Source organism: Leguminivora glycinivorella, chromosome 17 (genome assembly GCF_023078275.1).
Source record: "Leguminivora glycinivorella isolate SPB_JAAS2020 chromosome 17, LegGlyc_1.1, whole genome shotgun sequence".
NCBI classification, from domain to species: domain Eukaryota; kingdom Metazoa; phylum Arthropoda; class Insecta; order Lepidoptera; family Tortricidae; genus Leguminivora; species Leguminivora glycinivorella.
Genome location: NC_062987.1, coordinates 18827733 through 18847811, shown reverse-complemented (window position 1 = coordinate 18847811; position 20079 = coordinate 18827733). Strand labels below are relative to the sequence as shown.

The 20079-nt window shown below is 38.8% G+C and overlaps 1 protein-coding gene across 4 annotated transcripts in view; it reads left to right on the top strand.

The window, feature by feature from the left end:
- Positions 1–20079, top strand: part of LOC125235523 (SLIT-ROBO Rho GTPase-activating protein 3-like) — a 135867-nt gene that overhangs the window by 76668 nt on the left and 39120 nt on the right. The window contains exon 1 of one of the 4 annotated variants that reach the window (XM_048142101.1): positions 1889–1982. The exons of the other annotated variants lie outside the window; for them this stretch is intronic. Coding sequence (XP_047998058.1) covers positions 1916–1982 — 67 coding nt within the window. The 5' untranslated portion in view covers positions 1889–1915. Of the gene's footprint in view, positions 1–1888; positions 1983–20079 lie in introns of those variants that run through there. 4 annotated transcript variants of the gene reach the window in all.

Here is a 20079-nt window from a genome sequence, read left to right as displayed (position 1 = left end):
AAAACAAACAAAACTAGTTCCCTGATTCTTACGTAAAGGCCAAGTTCTTTCACGGTGCCGATGTTTCAATAGCTTTGTTATTTAGAATCCGTCTCGGTTAGTCTCGGTCCATAACGTTCTATACTCTATACAATTCAAACAAATCCCAGATTGTAACTGTTGTCTTTTGTTGTATAAATTGAGACTGCATTTCTAATTCTAGTATGCAGGGGGTCACATTCACATGTTGAGGTGAAAAGTAAACATTTGCTGTTGTTGGTGACCTATCTAGCGCTACTCTGAGGGGTTTTAAGGTTAAGAGTGGAGAGGTCTTTAGGTGAGTTTTCAACCATAGAAAAGTAGCTGGGAGTTAAAATTGATCATAGACAATAATATTGTGTAACTAGTATGTATATTAGTCACTCTGTGTTGTCCTTCGTAAAAAAACGATTTGCAATTTTGTCTCGGAATTATTTTTCTTAGAAATGCATTGTTCTGATTTTTGGCACGGCTCATAGAAGCATGTATTTTGCTTTTATTTTTTTATTATAAACTGGCCAGTGTTTGGCCTTAGTCGCACCTGATGGAAAGTGACGACCAGGCCGAGGTTGTAGCTCACTGGTTGACAACGAATCAAAGGAATTGGCTTAGGCACAGGTTTTTATGAGGACAATTACTGACCCCGAAATCAGAGGCTACATACACTACTAGGTCCTATCGCGAAAGGCACGACAAATGAAAATTACCTTCATAAAATCCGAAAAACTCATTGGTGCTGTGGTTTGAATTCATGACTGTCTACAAATCCAAAAAAATGCAACTTCATATAAATTTTGTCTGATAAGCTTGCGTCTTTTGTCTTATTGCTTTGAATCATCGACCTAGGCTAAAAAGCCGTAAGTCAATTGACAATTGTATCGATATACGGCATTCTTCGTTTGGTTCGTACAAAACTGTACTGTAGCGACAATGAAAGCATTCTTTGAGCTTTCGTGGCGATCTCTGGCTTCCGGTTTACGAAAATAACTGTTGCTTTAAAGTTTTTTTTGTTAGTGCTATTTATTCTTTAAACCATTATGGACTAATCGATTGAAGAGTGGCAAAGTTTCATATCGCATACTATATTCTGAAGATTGTTTTACATAACAACAACGTTTATTTTATCTTATTTTTTCTCATGTTTGCACTGAAACTGCATATTCAAAATGGTAGGCGGTCCACTAGATAACTAAGATGACTGAAAGTAGGTATTTGTTGATTTATAATTTTCTTTCAAAATAAGAGCTTGGTCGTAGAAAAAGTATTGTATGCAACGGTGTTTAACTGAGTCAAAAAATGCTCGTGGCGTCTTTATTAACAATTTTCGGCTTCGCCTCAAATTGTTACCCACGCCACTCACCTTTTTTGACCTCTTTTAACCACCATTTGCATAAAATACTATTAACTGGGCAGTATTTGTGTACATGTAGCTGATGTAGCCCATTAACACTTAAACCAAAAGTTGCAAAATCTAAATAAAAATCACATTCCTTTTATACCAATAACCCCAAATGTACCCTGCTTTTCCGAATTTTCCGTTGTCACATGTGTTACAAGAAATGAAAATAATGATGATCGACGACTGTGCGAGACTGTGTTATTTACTTATAACTATAACGAGTTCTTGTCGCGATAAAGTTCATCTCACAGCTGTGCAACAGGAAACAACATATCTACACCATTTGAACAAATACACTCGAGCGCGCGAAAAGCCCAATCGATGATGAATCGCATTCAAAATAGCCGTCGCAATCATGAATGAAACTATTTTTGTTCGCGAACGCACTCTAGCTCCCGAAAAACGTCTATAGGGTCGTTAAGGGGAGGGGGGTGGGGTCCGGAGCCCTGGAGGCTGCGCGGCAGTCCGCGCCGTGCGCTGCCGAGCGCCGGTACCGTGATGTTCCATTGCATAGTCCAACCTCGCCATGAGTGGGGACCTCCCGACGACGCCAATGCCTTCCCTGGTACGAAAAAAAAACATTTTTTTTGAATTTCGAATATTTGGATTCGAATGCACGCAGAACCGGTTCGCTGTGCAAAGCTGCAAAGATCGCGCCGTTATGATCTATTAGTAGCAAAAACGTTGTGTAAATGCCAATAACTAATTATAACTGTTTTACGTATGTACTTTTTTTTGTTTTTGTGAGAAGCTTGGGAAAGCCGCGAGTGCTTTGTTTTGTGGGAACTGGCTGAATGCGTTATATCAGTGCAGTTTTGTTGCGAATTAAAAAAAGTGTTGCAAGCACACCTGCATGAATGTAGTAACACGAGAGATGGTCGTAGCAGGCACCTGCTAGTTCGAATTTTAAATTCTTTAAATCTTTATTAAGCATTTGTGTGCGTGTTAACGAGAAAATACATTCCCGGTAAGGGCATTTACTTGTGTGACGAGCACAGATATTTTTTTCCCGAGTCATGGATGTTGTTTATGTATAAAGTATTTGTATATAATATCGCTGAGTACCCACAACACAAGCCTTCTTGAGCTTACAGTGGGGTTTAGTCAATCTGTGTGAAGAATATCCTATAATATAAGATGTCTTTATCCATTTTGCACATGTGTCGTGTTTATATTTTAATCCACCGGCAGATGTGTACCGTTTTTTCATTTCAAAATCGCCTAACGGTCCTCGTAAGCGGTCGATTTTCGATACAGATTACCGTTCGCCTTTACTCAGCTGTTGGTAGAAAGGGACAGACATATCCGTTATCACGAGTACAAAAACAAACTGACGTTGCTCGAGTTTTTTTGTTGGTAAACTAAGAAGTCATTACGTCTTGGTTGGGAGAACATGAACATCAATCATATTAGACTAGTTGTGAGTTCCATGCTTTTACTAAGTACACATAAAGAAATAATGTATGTTACAGCAATAATTGAAGAAGAAAATTCTGGTAACTCTGCAGAAAGATGGATTTTAGGTAATTATGCGGGTAAACTAACCAATTTTTCTCGCTATATTGTAATCCCGTAAGGATTTCGTAGGCAAATAGGTACTTTTTCTTTGTTTCGTATCTTTTAAAAATTGCATTTTAGGTCGGGGCTAGGAAACCTCAAATTTCAAGACACATTTCTTACTTTACTGGCCTACCAAAGGTTGTTTTGGTTTTCGGTGGTACAATAACGTTTTGTTTACCTATTCTGGACCACCAAGTCGAAGGATTTGTTCTAATCATCCACCTTGCGTTATCCCGGCATTCGCCACGGCTCATGAGACCCTGGAGCCCTCTTTGACAACTAATCCCTGGGTTTAGCGTAGGCACTAGTATTTACGAAAGCGCAGTCGCTTTCTGATCTTCCAACAGTTCCATCCCGAAAGGTAACTTATTGGGATTATTCCGGTTTCCTCACGATGTTTTCCTTCATCGAAAAGGGATTGGAAAATATCAAATGACATTTCGCAAATTCACACACAAGTTCCGAAAACTCATTGGTACGAGCCGGGGTTTGAACCCACAACCTCTTGATTAAAAATCACACTCTTACCGCTACGTACGTTACGCCCCCAGCGCTCGTAGGATCTTTTCTATAAGTACCTAATAAAATTCTACATACATAGTTGTATGAAGATGTTTTCTACACCGTGTTTTTTTTGTTTTCCGTTAAATTCGACACGCAGTTAGGTTTATCATCAGGAACCACCCTGTATATCGCTTTTTGTTAAATTCGAAAAAAAAATTTTTTTTTCGTTTCCATAGATAATAAATGGCTTAATTTGTGTGAGACGACCTTAATCATCAGGCCTCGGATTATTTTTCGCATGGTAAGATGAAAAAAAACTATGGAGTCGATATTAAAACTAAACTTTAATTCATATTCATACTCATACTCACTAATTTTCTTAGTCCCGTAATACTTTTGTCCCTTGTGCAGGTTGACAGATCGAAAATGTTAATCGAAAATTAATCTTACTGAATGTAATTAAAATTATTTATGTGGTGCGATTTGGGAAGCCTTTTGCTTGGTAAAGGGTTACATTTACCCTGTAACTATATCAAATTAGTTACTATTTTGTTTGGTTCAGACTACTTTGTTGCGGTAAACGTAATGCTAAGTACTAGCTGATTTATCAAAAATCATTTGCATGTCAATGTCATGTCATGTCAATCATTCACGACGCGATGTGTCACTTAATTATTTATTGCAATCGGTGCGTGCAATAATTACGTGAATGAGTATGAGTATGGATATAAATAACAATTTAATTTTAATATCGACTCCATAGTTTTCTTTCATCTTACCATGCGAAAAATAATCCAAGGCCTGTTAATCATAACAATAAAGTCATTGTCAAGTGTTTGACGGCACATGTCAATACAAATAACATTAGGAAGTGGTAAGGGATGCCACACACGTGTTCAGTAATTAAATTAATTTTTCTAATAATTTGATAACCGTAAGAGTTAAGAGGATAGTTTCTTAGAGAAATTGATTGTATTTGAACTAAATAATCTTCCCTTAAAATTAACGGAATTCAATAAAAACACGGTGTATTTGCTTTGCCAACAATGCAAACATTCCTTGTAGCATCCGAAGTTGCAGTTGCAGTCGCCATCAGATGTATCTAAGCGGTCAAGGTGTTCACAAACATCTTAACACGCCTGTATTTTCAGGCGTGCTTAGATATTTTTGCGCGTCCGGCCGCTCAGATATATTTGATGGCGGCTATTCTAGGCCGTAAATATTGTATTCTGTTCCCATTGCTTTTTGTATCGCTGGATATATTATGACCTGTTTGGAATCTGGTTTTCTAGCTTCATGCAAGAGCAAGACGTGTTTATTTTATTTGTTTATTTCATTGCATATGAAAAGGTAAGACTAGCGAACAATGCCTCAGCCAAACAGAGAAATGACAATAACGTATTCGTGTGGCTTGAGATAAATAAAAATACTACTTACCCAAAGTAATTTTACGGGCTGAATTTATAGGACCATAAGACTTTTACTAAGGAACCAACCCCCAGACAAGGCAAGAAAATATCAAGGTCAGACAAAATTTATAAGGGACAGTTTAAAAAATAAAGTAACACTTATCTGTTGCTCTGATAACGAATAATCATAGTTACAGGGGTCAAGTCATGATATCATTTGGCATGATTTATCCTTTATTTTTTATCGTTTTGAATGTATGATATCCTTTGATATGAGTGTCGGCCGGTCGACTCCCGGCCGATTACGTCAATCAAATTTAAAATTTGATTAATTAGAATAAAATCAAAATTCCGACGACTCAAAAATCAGTCTGGCACTCGAGGAGTTAGTAGAAATCGGTTTAATAACCTAACCTAACCACAAAATTAAAATTTTGAAAAAACCCCCGACCGCGACCTAGTGGACCGACTTCATGAAACATGGCTAAGAACACTCCCGACTAACTCAGCTTTCAGACAAAAAAAAACTCAAAATCGGTTCATCCGTTCGAGAGCTACGATGCCAAAGACAGACACACACACAGACAGACAGACATACATACACACAGACAGACACGTCAAACTTATAAATACCCCTTCGTTTTTGCGTCGGGGGTTAAAAAGAGTAACTCATTCATACTCACAAAGGTCTGAGTGGACGCTCGGAGCGAAGCGTACGGCGGAGCGGGCGGATACCTACATCCTATGCAGCGTCGACTCAACGTCGTTCCGCCGGCGCACCGCTATCATTGCGTTCCGCTAACGCTACGCTATCAAAACGCTTTATGTGTGGCGGAAGCTTTACGGATCAGCCACGACATTGGTCTAAGCGCGACAGCGGCGAGCGGCGGCCATGCATTGAAGCGAGACACAGCGATGGGACTTTTCATTCGCACGTATGGCTGCCGCTCGCCGCTGCCGCGCTTAGACCAGTGTTGTGGCTGGGCCGTTAGGAGTCTGATAACGATGATGTCAGACCTATAACTTGAGATAAGGGGGATCACATTAGACGCTTGAGATAAGTTTTTGATGAGGGGTCAGGAAACAAAGGAATAACGTCATAGCTTAGTAAACAACTAATTAAACATCATAATATGTGACATATCTGGATCACCATCCTCCTTGCGTTATCCCGGCATTTGCCACGGCTCGGGAGCCTGGGGTCCTTTGACAACTAATCCCAAGATTTGGCCTAGGCACTAGTTTTACGAAAGCGACTGCCATCTGACCTTCCAAGCCGAAGGGTAACTAGACCTTATTGGAATTAGTCCGGTTTCCTCACGATGTTTTGTTGGCAAATATCAAATGACAAATCTGACAAATCTGAAATGTGACATATCTGGGTAAAGGGACCTTACTGTCGATGGCGCTTACGGCGTTATGAGCGATGTTCGTGTACAAATACGACGCTGCGGGACGTAAGCGCCTTCGACAATAAGGTTTCTTTAGTGCGTTTGCGTTTTCACATTATACGATCGGATGTCGGAAGGACTTTAAAGGCAAAAATCAAGAAAGATCAAATCCTTGAAATCTTTATCTTGAATATCAATAAACCCAGAATAAAAACTATGTACATGCAAACATACATATTCATAACAAAGAAAAAGCCTACCCATCCTTATGGAGAAATCATGAAAGGACACTAATGATCATTCGATTGTAGTCTAGTCGGATAACTCGAATAACTATAAATGCGACGATTTCTACTAAAAAGTACCTCAAAGTCGCTCGACGTTAAGGATGAAATTCGTTCGTGTCTTTATACAAATTATCTGTTTGAATGTCCTTATGGTTAAGCGATAATGTGGTACCTTTTAATAGAAAACGGCACAAATATGCCTTACATATAGCCATGATAGAAAACCTGATTCCAGGCGGGTCATATATCATTGGACCTAACGGCTCAGCCACGACATTGGTCTAAGCGCGACAGCGGTGAGCGGCGGCCATACATTGAAGCGAGACACAGCGATGGGACTTTTCATTCGCACGTATGGCTGCCGCTCACCGCTGTCGCGCTTAGACCAATGTCGTGGCTGGGCCAAAAGGCTGTACGAAGCGGGCCCAGAGGCGAAAATGAAGGCTTGCAAGTCTGGCGCCTGTTCAATATTATATTATACATACATACATACATATGTACATATAATCACGGCTGTATCCCATAAACGGATAGGCAGAGCACGAATAATAAGTTTCAGTGCCACTCTTGGCAAAAAGGGGTTATTATATTTTATGATTAAACTAGCTGCGTTATATTTTCTTCGGTTACCGCGATGAGTAACTCTCATGAAATAAAACTATGGAAACGGATTAAATCGCGTAATTTACAATTCATCCCGACGTTTCGAACACTTTACAGCATTCGTGGTCAACGGGTACAAACGAACCATGACAAATAATATCGATTTTTAAGGCAGGTTCACACACTATTAATAAAGCTAGTTATACAATATTCAAAAAAATATCATTACTATGTTAAAAACAATTAATCTACACAAAATTGACAAAAACAAACTACAAATGTCCAACACCATACAACACAAATGCCTCACAGTCTTCGTCGTCCTTTATCAGATGTACTGTACTACCGCGATACATGTACTAGCTGCGTTACCTGAATGAAACTTTCGACCTAGAAATAACATAGTTATGACAATGTGGTTGCCTAGTTGGTTATGATCACTCCTCCTCCATAAATAGTTTGACCTTGTCTCAATATTTTTTCTACGAGATCTGACTCATTAGGTCATATTAACCAAAAATTCCAAAAAACAACCAGGACTTTGGTACACAATGTCAGGGATTGATAGAGCAACTTATGCTGACGCTGGCGCCATCTGTTCAATATTTCGACCGGACAGCCCTACTGACAGGACTACGACCGGACAGCCCAACAAGAACACTGGCATACTCAGCACTCTCAGTAGGTAATAACTTCCGCAAAGTATTTCGTCAGAAACTTTATCCTTCATTCTTGAAAAATTAGGGGAAAGATGTGTGTACAGTAGGGATGTTACGAATATTTGCATTCGCATTCGCATATGCGAAAGATTCGCATTCTTTTAAACATTTGCATTGACATTCGCATTCGCTTCAAACGATGCGAATGTTTTGCGAATGCGAATGTGTGCAAGTCGCAGCTTGTTCCTCGCCCGCGCCGGCCGCTCCAATTGCTACTTGTCGACTGTCGACTCGCGCATGCGCAGATAGCTCAAATTCGTACGGCGTGAAGTTCGTACTCTGCATTTTGACCAATAGTAAACAATTTAAATTTTTTACCTAGCGGGTTGTTGGTGACTGCTTGGTTTTTATTTTGTTTTTTTATGACCTTCAGCGATATTCGCATTCGCATTCGCACATTCGCATTCTGAATATTCGCATTCGCATTCGCGAATGTGACACATGCGACATTCGTGACATCCCTAGTGTACAGTGTATTTATGTTTGACTAGTGCCACCCTATGGGGAGTATGGGGGTATATAGTTTGTGCGGAAAAACACCACAGAGACCGTCATCGCCTCGGTTATCGCAGTAAGAATTTAAAAACCCCTCAAAGCTATGAGTACAGTTTTTGATCTTCCGGAGTTTTTCTTCTGATAAGCATTCCTACTTATCTTTCTTCGAAGAGAGGCGTATTTTAAAGCTACTATTTTAATGATCACTAAAAATAGTTTTGATACCCCTTTGCAACCAAAAAAAGATATACTTACCTAATCACCAAAATAATGTAACCTAAAATTGAACAAGTTTTAGTAAAAACTGTGTTCACTTAGCAGAAAATTTGTCGCTTTTCAGCCGGAGGACAGAAAAAATATTTTATCTCGAAAATTCTCACTTTCAAGTTTCAAGTAACAAAGAATTTCTCCCCCTATTTGTCATGTTCCTTGTGTCTATGTCTCTATTTGTCGCTCGACGGAAGTTGGGGACGATAAAGTTGGGCCAGGTCACGGTCTAACCGAGATTACCCATACCCAGTGCCAGGGCAAACGATAAGAAACTGGCTCTGTCGCACTAATATAGAAGCGATAGAAAGAGATAACTAAGATGCGATGCTATACGAAGCGTTAAAGATCTCTTGGCTACAGGCACAGTATAAGGACAACTTGCTAACAGGCCTGTTCCAAAATTATCTATGACGATGGTGAAATTATCTATGGTATTTCATTAATATTATGGTATTTCATTTTTATATGTCAGTCATTTTGTTTTCATTGACGAGAAACCACTCGATAAAATTTCCGTTTTTTGCTGTCGGGTCGGAAATCGACAATTTTCGGACCCTTGCGCTAAATGATGTTGCTGATTTGATTTCCGGTTTTGCTGAACACAAAAATAAAAGCCCCAGACATGTAATTGTCCGCCGAAGCGAAGCAGAGAATATTTCTTACTTCAACCCATGTAAATATACTATTTTGTCATCCGGCCGGAAAGCGTCAAATTTCCGGCTACTGCGATAATCGAAGTAATCGCTTCCCGGCTCCTTCGAACAGAAAAATTGTATCCACACTTTGGCTACAAATAAAAAAGGCTCAGATCAATATGTTTGTTGCCTCGGCTGACGATTACGTATGATCTTACTTTACTGGCCTAGGTATATAATCTACTATTACTTCAATGCCTTATAAATATACTTTCGTTGAATACTCACTATCGTATGGAAGTCAACACTATTCTATTGGTCTTTATAATTATAAACCAAAAGAGGACCCTTATGCTCTTTCTGCAATAAATACGAATTTATGATGCAAGCTTGGTTGAAATCGTTCTTGTATACTGCATATGCAAGTATACAAGGACGGATAAGGACCCTTTTGTAGCTAAATCTACTACTTAAAACGTATTAACTGCCAAAACTTATACGCTCTAAAAACAACCTTGACTGTTTAAAATAGAGTCTAAATTTCAAATTCGTGAAAAATTTACTTGTAACGTTTTGGTTTTGTAATGATGACATATGTCGTTCATTGTAATGCAAAATGGCTTTCAGCGATCAATTATAAATGAATAAGCGGACAGTTTTGAAAGGACGCTTGTATGGTGGCGATTGATGGGTATAATCCGATTTGTGGTGAACAGCATGCCTTTAGTTACTGCGTTATAGTATGAGTTTTCTGAGATGCACTTTTCGCTTTTGCCCTAATCTGTTAAACAAAGGCCTTTGTTTCTATTATTCGCTGCGGTTAGCTCCCGTTTAAACGGCACGTGCTATAGTCTCAGTGTAGTTAAAAAGCAACTATCATGATAGCAATAAGGTTCAAATTCATAAAAAGCCCTTTCGGAGATAACACGTTTTGTCATCTTCAAAAAAAGTTACCTGCACACTGCAAACTGTTTAATAAATTTGAACCTTATTGCTATCATGATAGTTGCTTTTTAACTACACTGAGACTTTAGCACGTGCTGTGGAAACGGGAGCTAACCACCGCGAATAATAGAAACAAAGGCCTTTGTTTAACAGATTAGGGCAAAACCGAAAAGTTCATCTCAGAAAATTCATACTATACATGCTTTGCAGTTGTAGGATTTTATGGAGTGGCGAAGTACCAAGTGAAACTACTCTTATTTTAAGAGTTTTCAATGATTCATGGTTATTTTCATAACCCTTGTGTACCTTTTTGGTTTCTGTCGAGCTCCCGATACCTAGTGCATTGCATTATGATCATTCCGATGCATTATGATCACGGAAAACAGGAAAGCTCAAAAAAAATCAAAAAGGTTATCACGGTCTATATATTAAGCTAAAATTTGACAGTAAAATATGTTTGATACTTTTTTACTTCTATTTGAATGTAACTATATTTATTGGAGAGGGTACGCGTGACTCATTATTTTTTTTATTCGATTTGTCAAAATGTCTTTGTTCTTCTGGCATGTGAACCCTTCCAATAATGCAGAAAACGCAGATTTCTCGCTTATTAAAGTCCAACCTGCATCAATGCAAAGAATTTCGACCACCATTTGGCTTCGTATTCTATACAAAAGGTTTGAGGTGTCTATTCTATTAAAGTACGTTAGTTTTCGTATCGACGGTGTTTGATGTCTGATGTTACGTCAATATTGTCATCTTATTGTCCTAATGGTTGTCTGCTATATTTTGAAGTAAAGGTAAATCAAAGTTTCGTTAACTGTATTTTTTTTATGACTTATTACCTACACGTGTACAGGTTGAGCTGTCCAAATCGCTACCAACTCAAGTTGGTCTGTCTCTAACGAGATTTTGAAGCTCATACGCTCAATAAATAAAAAGCCAGTAATAACGAGATTCCAATTTTTGCTGCTCGCAGTAATGTTGGCTGTTTGTCCTGTCACGGTCGCCAGATGTAGGAAACAAAGAGAACGATATCCCGAAAGAAAACTAACATGAAACTTTTCGCCATTTATTTTAGAGAAAGTAAAAACATAAAAATATACAAAAATATATAAATGTAAATATTAGCCATAAACAACAAAAGAGTTCGCAACATCGCCAACATCCTATATTTTCGGGCCCTATTCTGTCAACAAAAGGTTATACCTCAGGTGCCTATCCCATTAAAACGCGACGAATAGTGGGGTGAAAAGGGTCGAAAGGGAATTCATCTGTCTGTCATGTGGATCGCTTTGTTGAGGGAGCACCTGGGATCATCGTTCATGCTCATAGATCAGCAATGTAGATAGAGCATTGAACCGTTTTAATGTTCTATTTTTAACCCCCGACGCAAAAACGAAGGGGTGTTATAAGTTTGACGTGTCTGTCTGTCTGTCTGTCTGTCTGTCCGTCTCCGTCTGTCTGTCTGTCTGTCTGTTTGTCTGTCTGTCTGTGTGTGTGTCTGTCTGTCTGTGGCATCGTAGCTCCCGAACGGATGAACCGATTTAGATTTAGTTTTTTTTGTCTGAAAGCTGAGTTAGTCGGGAGTGTTCTTAGCCATGTTTTATGAAAATCGGTCAACTATGTCGCAGTCGGGGGTTTTTTCAAAATTTTAATTTTGTGGTTAGGTTATATTTAGAGTACTATTTACACCCTCTTTTTGCATTTTCTCAACCAACCACGAAATAAATGTCAAAGAAAATTAAAATTTTGAAAAACCCCCGACCGCGCAATTGTACTCTGCTTTCAAATAAAAAATAAATGTCATATACAAAGACAAACAGACAAAACAGACACGTCAAACTTATAACACCCCGTCGTTTTTGCGTCGGGGGTTAAAAAATGACCAAGGCCTCCAAGTGTCCAAAATCATTATACGTACAATATCGTATTGGAAGTTTATAGTAGTGTGACTACTAATAATTTTTAAGAAAAAAAAAAACGCCGCGTTTGGGGTTCTGGTGAAAGGTACTTGCGAATGTTGGATTATGTAGAAATGTGTAGGTATTTTTTAATGTAAATCTTTGATTATTTGATGGAAATACAAATGAATTTAAGGATACCGTTAAGGTTTGAGGAGTTTCCTCAATTCCTCATGAATCCAATATCCGATTATAAAAAATCGAGCTTGACAAAATTTTACTTAAAAACCCAAGATGCTTAAGGGGCTGACAACACCCAATTGCGTAAAATTGATGTTACTTGCGCAGTTTTTTAAGACAAACTATTAGTCTTAGTAAGGCAAGTAAATTATAAGTAAATTATATATTCATTATATTTCAACGAACATAGCCGTACTCGATACACGATTTAATAAAATCGGCTCGATAGAAAAAATTGCAAAGATTGGTCTCGAGTTCGTCATTAAACGGTTCTGTGTCGTTCAATTATTCACTTAGTTGTCTTTAATTAATATTACAATAACAAAAATATACATATCTAAAACACTAACGAAACATTTTGCACAAATAATGCATCTTTCTATTTTATTTTAATATTTTTAAGCACTTTTCGTCCCTAGCCGCCCTCTTTTAGTGACATCGCGCTCTCACTTACTCCCATACGATTAGACAGTGTACGCTAGCGTCAAGGCCATTGGGTGCTGTCAGCGTCTTAACAAACATAACAAAGAGAACAAACGCAACTGACCCATTCTTTTCCATGTTTTTCCATGTTTGCATTATTAAATAGAGTGTCCACCGGTTAAATATGGTGTTCGTGTTTACATGTGGAACTCAACTTAATAGTGTAATAATGGAAAAAATTGATCAGTTACATTTGTCTCGTCGGGATTTGCCCCGCTGTACCTTATTTACTTTAAAGAACATATTTTGAGTTGAAATGTTTGTGCCCTTCTCGAAAACGATTCCAGTTTTGTAGAAAATGTTCTCCTTCGAATATATTTTTCTTCACTTAGGGCCGGTTGCATCAAACCGTCTGTCACCGTTAAAGCATTCGCTAAATTTTATTGTATGGCAAGTTCCAGAAACGTCTGCTGCGTGACGATGACGTGTCTGTCAAATTTGGTTGATGTAACTGGCCCTACAATGATGAGTGCTATCGAATGGAGGTAGTCTCTGTTCATATTGATACGTATGGTGAGGGACTGTTTGAAACATTTTAGCAGATTGAAACTAAATGTTTGCTGCTACTGCGTAGAAATAGTACATTTCGATACAAGTGCGTAAAAGAGGAAGTTCGGAACGAGTGGCGATAAATTAAAACACGACCGAAGGGAGTGTTTTAAATCGACACGAGTTACGAATTATAATTTATAAACAATAAATCAGTTATTGTCAGTAGGAAGATAATGAGATTATAACGAACATGGATGCACTCGTTTGGAAAAAAAATGTAATGTGTTCCGTTTTAGTATTGGTAGTTAGAGATTTGGTAGCATAACAGTTACACTGATAATAAATAAATAAATAAATATTATAGGACATTCTTACACAGATTGACTGAGGCCCACGGTAAGCTCAAGAAGGCTTGTGTTGTGGGTACTCAGACAACGATACATATCGTCACTACTTTTAAAAATCTCTTATCTCACGCTGCTTCTCAAAGTTAAAACGCAGTAAGTCTATATGCATTCCATACATACTTACTTCAATTTTCTTTTCATTGACAGACGAAGATACAAGTTTTTTTAAAAGTAGTGACGATATAATATATAAATACTTATATACATAGAAAACATCCATAACTCAGAGCTCAGGAACAAATATCTGTGCTCATCACACAAATAAATACCCTTACCGGAATTCGAACCCGGGACCGCGGCGTAGCAGGCAGGGTCACTACCGACTGCGCCAGACCGGTCGTCAAGAAGAAGACAAGAAGTCTGATAAGGAGACATCGTATCTTTTCCAGCAATATTGGTGCAGCGTTGTCGCGTTAAAGGAATATATATGTCCGAAGTCGGCTGGACTATTTAATTAGGGTTAATAACAGTAAAATGAGCATTAAAGTCTCCGCCACATATAAAGCGTTTTGATAGCGTAGCATTCCGCTCGCAATCCGCGCTCGTTAGTTCCCACCGGTGCCCGCTGGGCGCATCGCCATCGTTCGTCCGGCGCGGCGCACCGCTGTCATCAGCCATATTAGAAGTCTGGCTAGCCAAATATTGTTGACAGATATTTCCTTGTGGTATCACCAATTGTCTATGGTTTAAAAAAAAGGCTAAAAGTCTGCTGTCAATTTATGTCACTTATTCAAATTGTTCGCGGGTTATTAAGGGTAAATCTTAAATATTATAACAATGACGATACCAAGCGAGGTCCGCAATTTGCTGTTTAAGCTAATAAATCATTACAACCAAGAGCAAAGTCGACGTGAAGCGGCATATAATGAAAAACTGCAATGTTTACAAGTCGTAAACAATATAGTAGGTTGGTGCTCTATTATTATTTTGATACTTTAAGTACTAGTTCTAACATTTGCCTATAACTTTGATTAAGTATGTGAATATAATAAAACTTAAATCTCATAAACAGGAAAAGAGTGTAAAGACAAGGAGAAACTCGGAGCTCTGGAAAGCATTAATAAAATAAAAATATTGGAACGTAACGACTTACGAAAAACCAATATTTAGAAGAAATCAGTGAAGTGACTGGTCAGTAGTAATTTGATATAAAAATATAAAAAATAAAATAAATAATATATTTTAGCCTATATACGTTCCACTGCTGGGCACAGGCCTCCTCTCATGTCTGAGACGGTTCGGGCTATATAGTCTCCACGCTAGCCCAATGCGGGTTGGAGACTTCACATAAATCTTTGAATTTCACGATGTTTTCCTTACCGTAAAGCTAGTGGTACATATTAAATGATATTTCGTACGTAAGTTCCCAAAAACTCATTGGTACGAGCCAGGATTTGAACCCGCGACCTCCGGATTGAAAGTCGGGCGTCATATCCACTCGGCCACCACTGCTTATATGGCGATAAAAATATAAAATATATATAAAAATATCTTGGTGGAACATGTCTATACATGAGCGGCAAAAATGTCGATAGTGCATTCCCCATTACTGCTTGTAATACACGTTAATTATTAATATTTAAATGCCAATAACCATCGTAAAACTTTTAGGTTAATACGTCAAATGCTAACAGATTTTGTCAAATTTCTGTACATATATTAGCAATTTCTATTGATTTTCAATATAAGTGTGCACAGAAAACAAAAATATTTTCTAGTATCAAAACTATATCTCCTACTATACCAAGTGTGACCAGCCCTAGATTTTTTGAATTTCCCGCCAAAAGTTGGGGCAATATTTCATTAGCCACACTCTAGTCATAGGGCTTACGGCGAAATTATGGTCAAAAGCTGCACTTTATGCAGAAAGCAAGCCACTTTGCACAGTGATCCTAGGGACCAATACAAACGTTTTCATCCGAGGAAACACGATTTTCATCCACTAGAATTCAAGATGGCGGACATTTTCCAAAATGGCGGCCGCATATCTTCTTCTTCCCAGACCTTGTCCCATTTACTTGGGGTCGGCCTTCCCTGTTCTCTTCTTCCATAGTGCACGGTTTAGTGGCAGGTTTGCGTCGTCTATCCCTTGCTCTCTCAGGTTTTTCCCCACCGTCGTCAACCAAGTGGTAGGTGGTCTCCCGCTTCCTCGCGTCGTCGTAGGCATCGCTAAGGCTACATTGACAATATGATCAGGAGGTCGTCTTTGAACATGCCCGTACCACCGTAGGCGCTTCTCGACAAGCTTGTCTGTTATCGGTGCAACCTTGAAACTGCCCCTGATATACTGGTTTCGAATCCTATCTAACAGAGTGACGCCTGCAGACCAACGCAACATACGCATCTCCGTGGTGTGAAGTTTGTTTAGGTGACATTTGTTTGTGGCCCAGCATTCTGACCCATAAAGTACTGCCGGTCTTATGGCTGCTTTGTAGATGTTACCCTTCACTCTTATGGGCATGCGTTTATCACACATTACGCCAGTAAGTTCACGCCATTTAAGCCATCCAGTGTTAGTCCTCTGTGTGAGATCAGCGTCAATCCTCCCATCGTTGCTTATAACAGACCCAAGATATTTAAATTGTTCTACAGTGGGCAGAATGGTATTATCGATGGTTATCTTGACATCATTTGGATTTGTAGAATCATCAAATATGCAGGACATATGCTCTGTCTTTTTTCGGTTAATTTTAAGGCCATTTGTTTCTAGAGCATCTGCCCAGAGATTGAATACGTTTTGCAGGTCTTCGGCTGATTCCGATATCAGGGCAACATCATCCGCATACAAAATATTCCACGGTACCGGCTGCTGATGCTTCCTCGTAAGGTAATCCATGGTTACGTTAAACAATAGTGGGCTAAGAGTGGACCCTTGATGCACCCCAGTTCTCAATGCGAAGCTTTTGGTAACTCCTGCAGGACAGACTATTTGAGTTGAAACATCTCTATACATGTCCCTGATTAAGTCAATGTAGGGTTCCGGAACAAGCTGTGATCTAAGCGCTTCCCATATTAGATCTCGGGGGATATGGTCAAAGGCTTTTTCCAAATCGATGAAAACCATGTGCAAATTTGTCTTATTTCTCTTTGCTTTCTCGATTAGAATCCTAATGGCCTGTATAGCATCAGATGTACTTTTGCCAGCTACGAAACCACACTGATTAGGCGTGAGCTCTATTATATTGCTCAATCTGTTGTTAAGAATCCTCTCCCAGATCTTCAGACTGTGAGACATCAGTTTGATAGCTCTGTAGTTTTCGCACTCTCGTACGTCACCTTTCCCTTTGTAAAAGGGTATAAGATGACTTTTGCGCCATGAATCTGGTATAGACTGTCCTAGAATCAGCCTATTGTATAAGTCTTGCAACCACGAAATCCCATCATTACCCATACTTTTCCAGACCTCGACGGGTATTTCGTCTGGTCCGGGAGCTTTATTATTTTTCATTAGCTTTAGAGCTTTGATGATTTCGTCCGTTGTAACTTCCGGGATTGGACCAGATACATGTGGTGGTTTCGTGTGGTTGCTAGTTCTGGGGTTAGATTTGTTTAAAAGCTTTTCATAGTATTCGACCCACCTATCATTTATATCGCTGTCTTTAGTTAAAAGTTGGTTATCTTTTCCTTTTATGTATTTCACGTTGCTGATATCCTTGCTGTTGTTGTTTCGCGATCTTGCTATTCTGAATATATCGATATCAGTTTTGGCCGACTCCAGACTTTCGTAAAATTTTGCATTGGATTTTGCTCGGGATTTAGCTACTTGACGCTTGGCTTCATGTTTGGCTTTTTTATACTCATCGAGATCTGAGCACTCTCCTGTAGATTGCCATTTTTTGAACGCATTCTTTTTGGCGTTAATGGCATCTTTTACCTCTATTTGCCACCACTCCGTTTCTTTAAAGGGGCCTTTCCTATTTCTGGTCCTGCCTAGGTATTTTTCGGCGGTGTCTCTACAGGTAGTCTCGAAATCATTCCACACCTCATCCGTTGTTCTGCTGTTATTTATGGGCTTAAGATGTTCTACCATGTCATGAATAAATTGTTGACCAGCCTCATCTTTTAGCAATCTCCATTTAATTTTCGAGGTTAATTTATTATTGATTCTTATAGGTTTGGGTAGCTTATACTTAGTTACTAGAATTCTATGTTGGGTTGTTAATGCTTCGCCGGGTATGACCTTACTGTCTCTATAGCTTCCAAGCTGTCTTTTTCTGGCCAGTACATAATCCACCTGCGTTGAATGCCCTCCACTGCTATACGTAATAAGATGAGCGTCCTTCTTTTTAAAGTAGGTGTTTACAATTGCTAAGTTACAACTCGTTGCAAATTGAATAATCCGATCCCCATCAAGGTTTCGGGCGCCATATCCATAACCACCGTGACAACTTTTTGCATTCGTGCTTAGTCTGCCGACGTGGCCGTTCAGGTCTGCGCCTAGGTGAATATTTTCATCCTTGGGAATGTTATTACTTAGAAGATACAGGTCGTCCCAGAAAGCGTCCTCCAGAGATAATTTTCGACAATTCCTGTAGGGGGCTACGGAAACATATATTAATACAAAACATATTTTTTGCTTCTCGTCTAGGTTATACTGAAAGATAAAAGAGATACAAAATAATATCAAACAAGGAAATAATGATAACATTATTAATACATTGCATTATTTTAAAATATAAAATAAAAAATAAAATAATATTTATTGCCACAACTAAGAATATTGTACAACTTAATAACTTAATACTACATTTACATTTACAGAACAGAAAAAAAAATAAAAAAACTAAACGAAAGTACATACACTTAGAAACTAGGCAATGGGTACGAGTCTCAGCATGTGCTAGTTAGACATAGTGAGCTATCTAGCGCTGATTTTCAGACTAGCCCCTAGCTAGGTCGTCCACGATTCCAGCAACTGCCATACATTGCACTAAAAACTACGGCGACTGTATGTGTGTGGGCAACTGAGTAATTGGGTGTGTGTGTGTGTGTGTGTGTGTGTGTGTGTGTGTGTGTGTGTGTGTGTGTGTGTGTGTGTGTGTGAGTGCGCGTGTGAGTATCTGTACATAAAGGTATGTAATATATATGTAATCTTGTATGCTAATGGGACGATATGATAATTAAAAATAAAAATAAAATAATTAAAAATATATATAAAATAAATAAAAATAGAAATGTTTAATTATAAATTATTCAATTATATCTACTGGGGTTGGTTTCCTTTTTGTAAATCGAGCAGGTATAATTTTACCATTTTCTTGTATTTAAACAAAGACATGGGACATCTCAATGGTGGAGGTAAGTTGTTCCATATCTTTGTGGCTGCGTATTTGAAACCCCCTGTAGAATTTGGTTCTGTGTTTTGGGACCAGCAATGAGTTCTGTCGATGAGTTCTCAAAAGGTTTTTATGTGCGTCCTGCGTCCATTTTAATTTTTCATACAAGTAAAGCGGTTTATGAGTCTCGATTATTTTGCGTAAAGTAAAAGCCAGATGTAGGTCTCTTCTGCTATTCATGTTTAGGATACCCCTGTTATTGAGATAAGGCGTAATGTGTGCTCGTTTTGGAATGTTGTAGCAGAAACGTGTACAGGCGTTTTGCACCCGTTGTATCGCCTTCTTGGTTGATGCAAGTAACCTTGGTCCATACACAATGTCTGTATAGTTGAAGGGTGATAATACCAGTGCTTCTACTAGTATCTCCCTTACTTTCTCTGACAAGTATTTCCTGAAACTATACAGAACTTTAAGGCGATAGAAAGCATTCCGTATTTTAGTGTTAGCATGACTTTCAAATCTCAGTTCCCCATCCATGACAAGACCAAGGTTCTTTGCACACGGCACATGTGGCACAGCGTCCGTTCCTACATAAACTTCAGGTTTTTGGTTTATTATCTTTTGTATTTGCCATTTATTTCCCATTACCATGAACTGCGACTTTGATGGGTTGAGTACCAGATTATTTTTAGACGACCATTCTGCTACTGCTTGAAGATCGTCGTTTATTTCCTCTATAGCCAAGGTCATGTCTTGTGGCATGAACGAATGGTACATCTGTGTGTCGTCAGCGTATAGATGCATCCCACAATATCTGATCTTGGTTACTAGGTCTGCCGTATACAAGACAAACAGTAACGGGCTTAGAACTGAACCCTGCGGCGTTCCTCGATCAACTTGCCTAGTTTGCGATGTAGCTAGTTCCCCTTGTTCCAGCTGTATCTCTACATATTGTTTTCTGCCTGTAAGGAACGAGTGAAACCATTTCTGCGCCGACCCAGAAAATCCATAGTACTTCATTTTTGATAAGAGCAGAGACAGG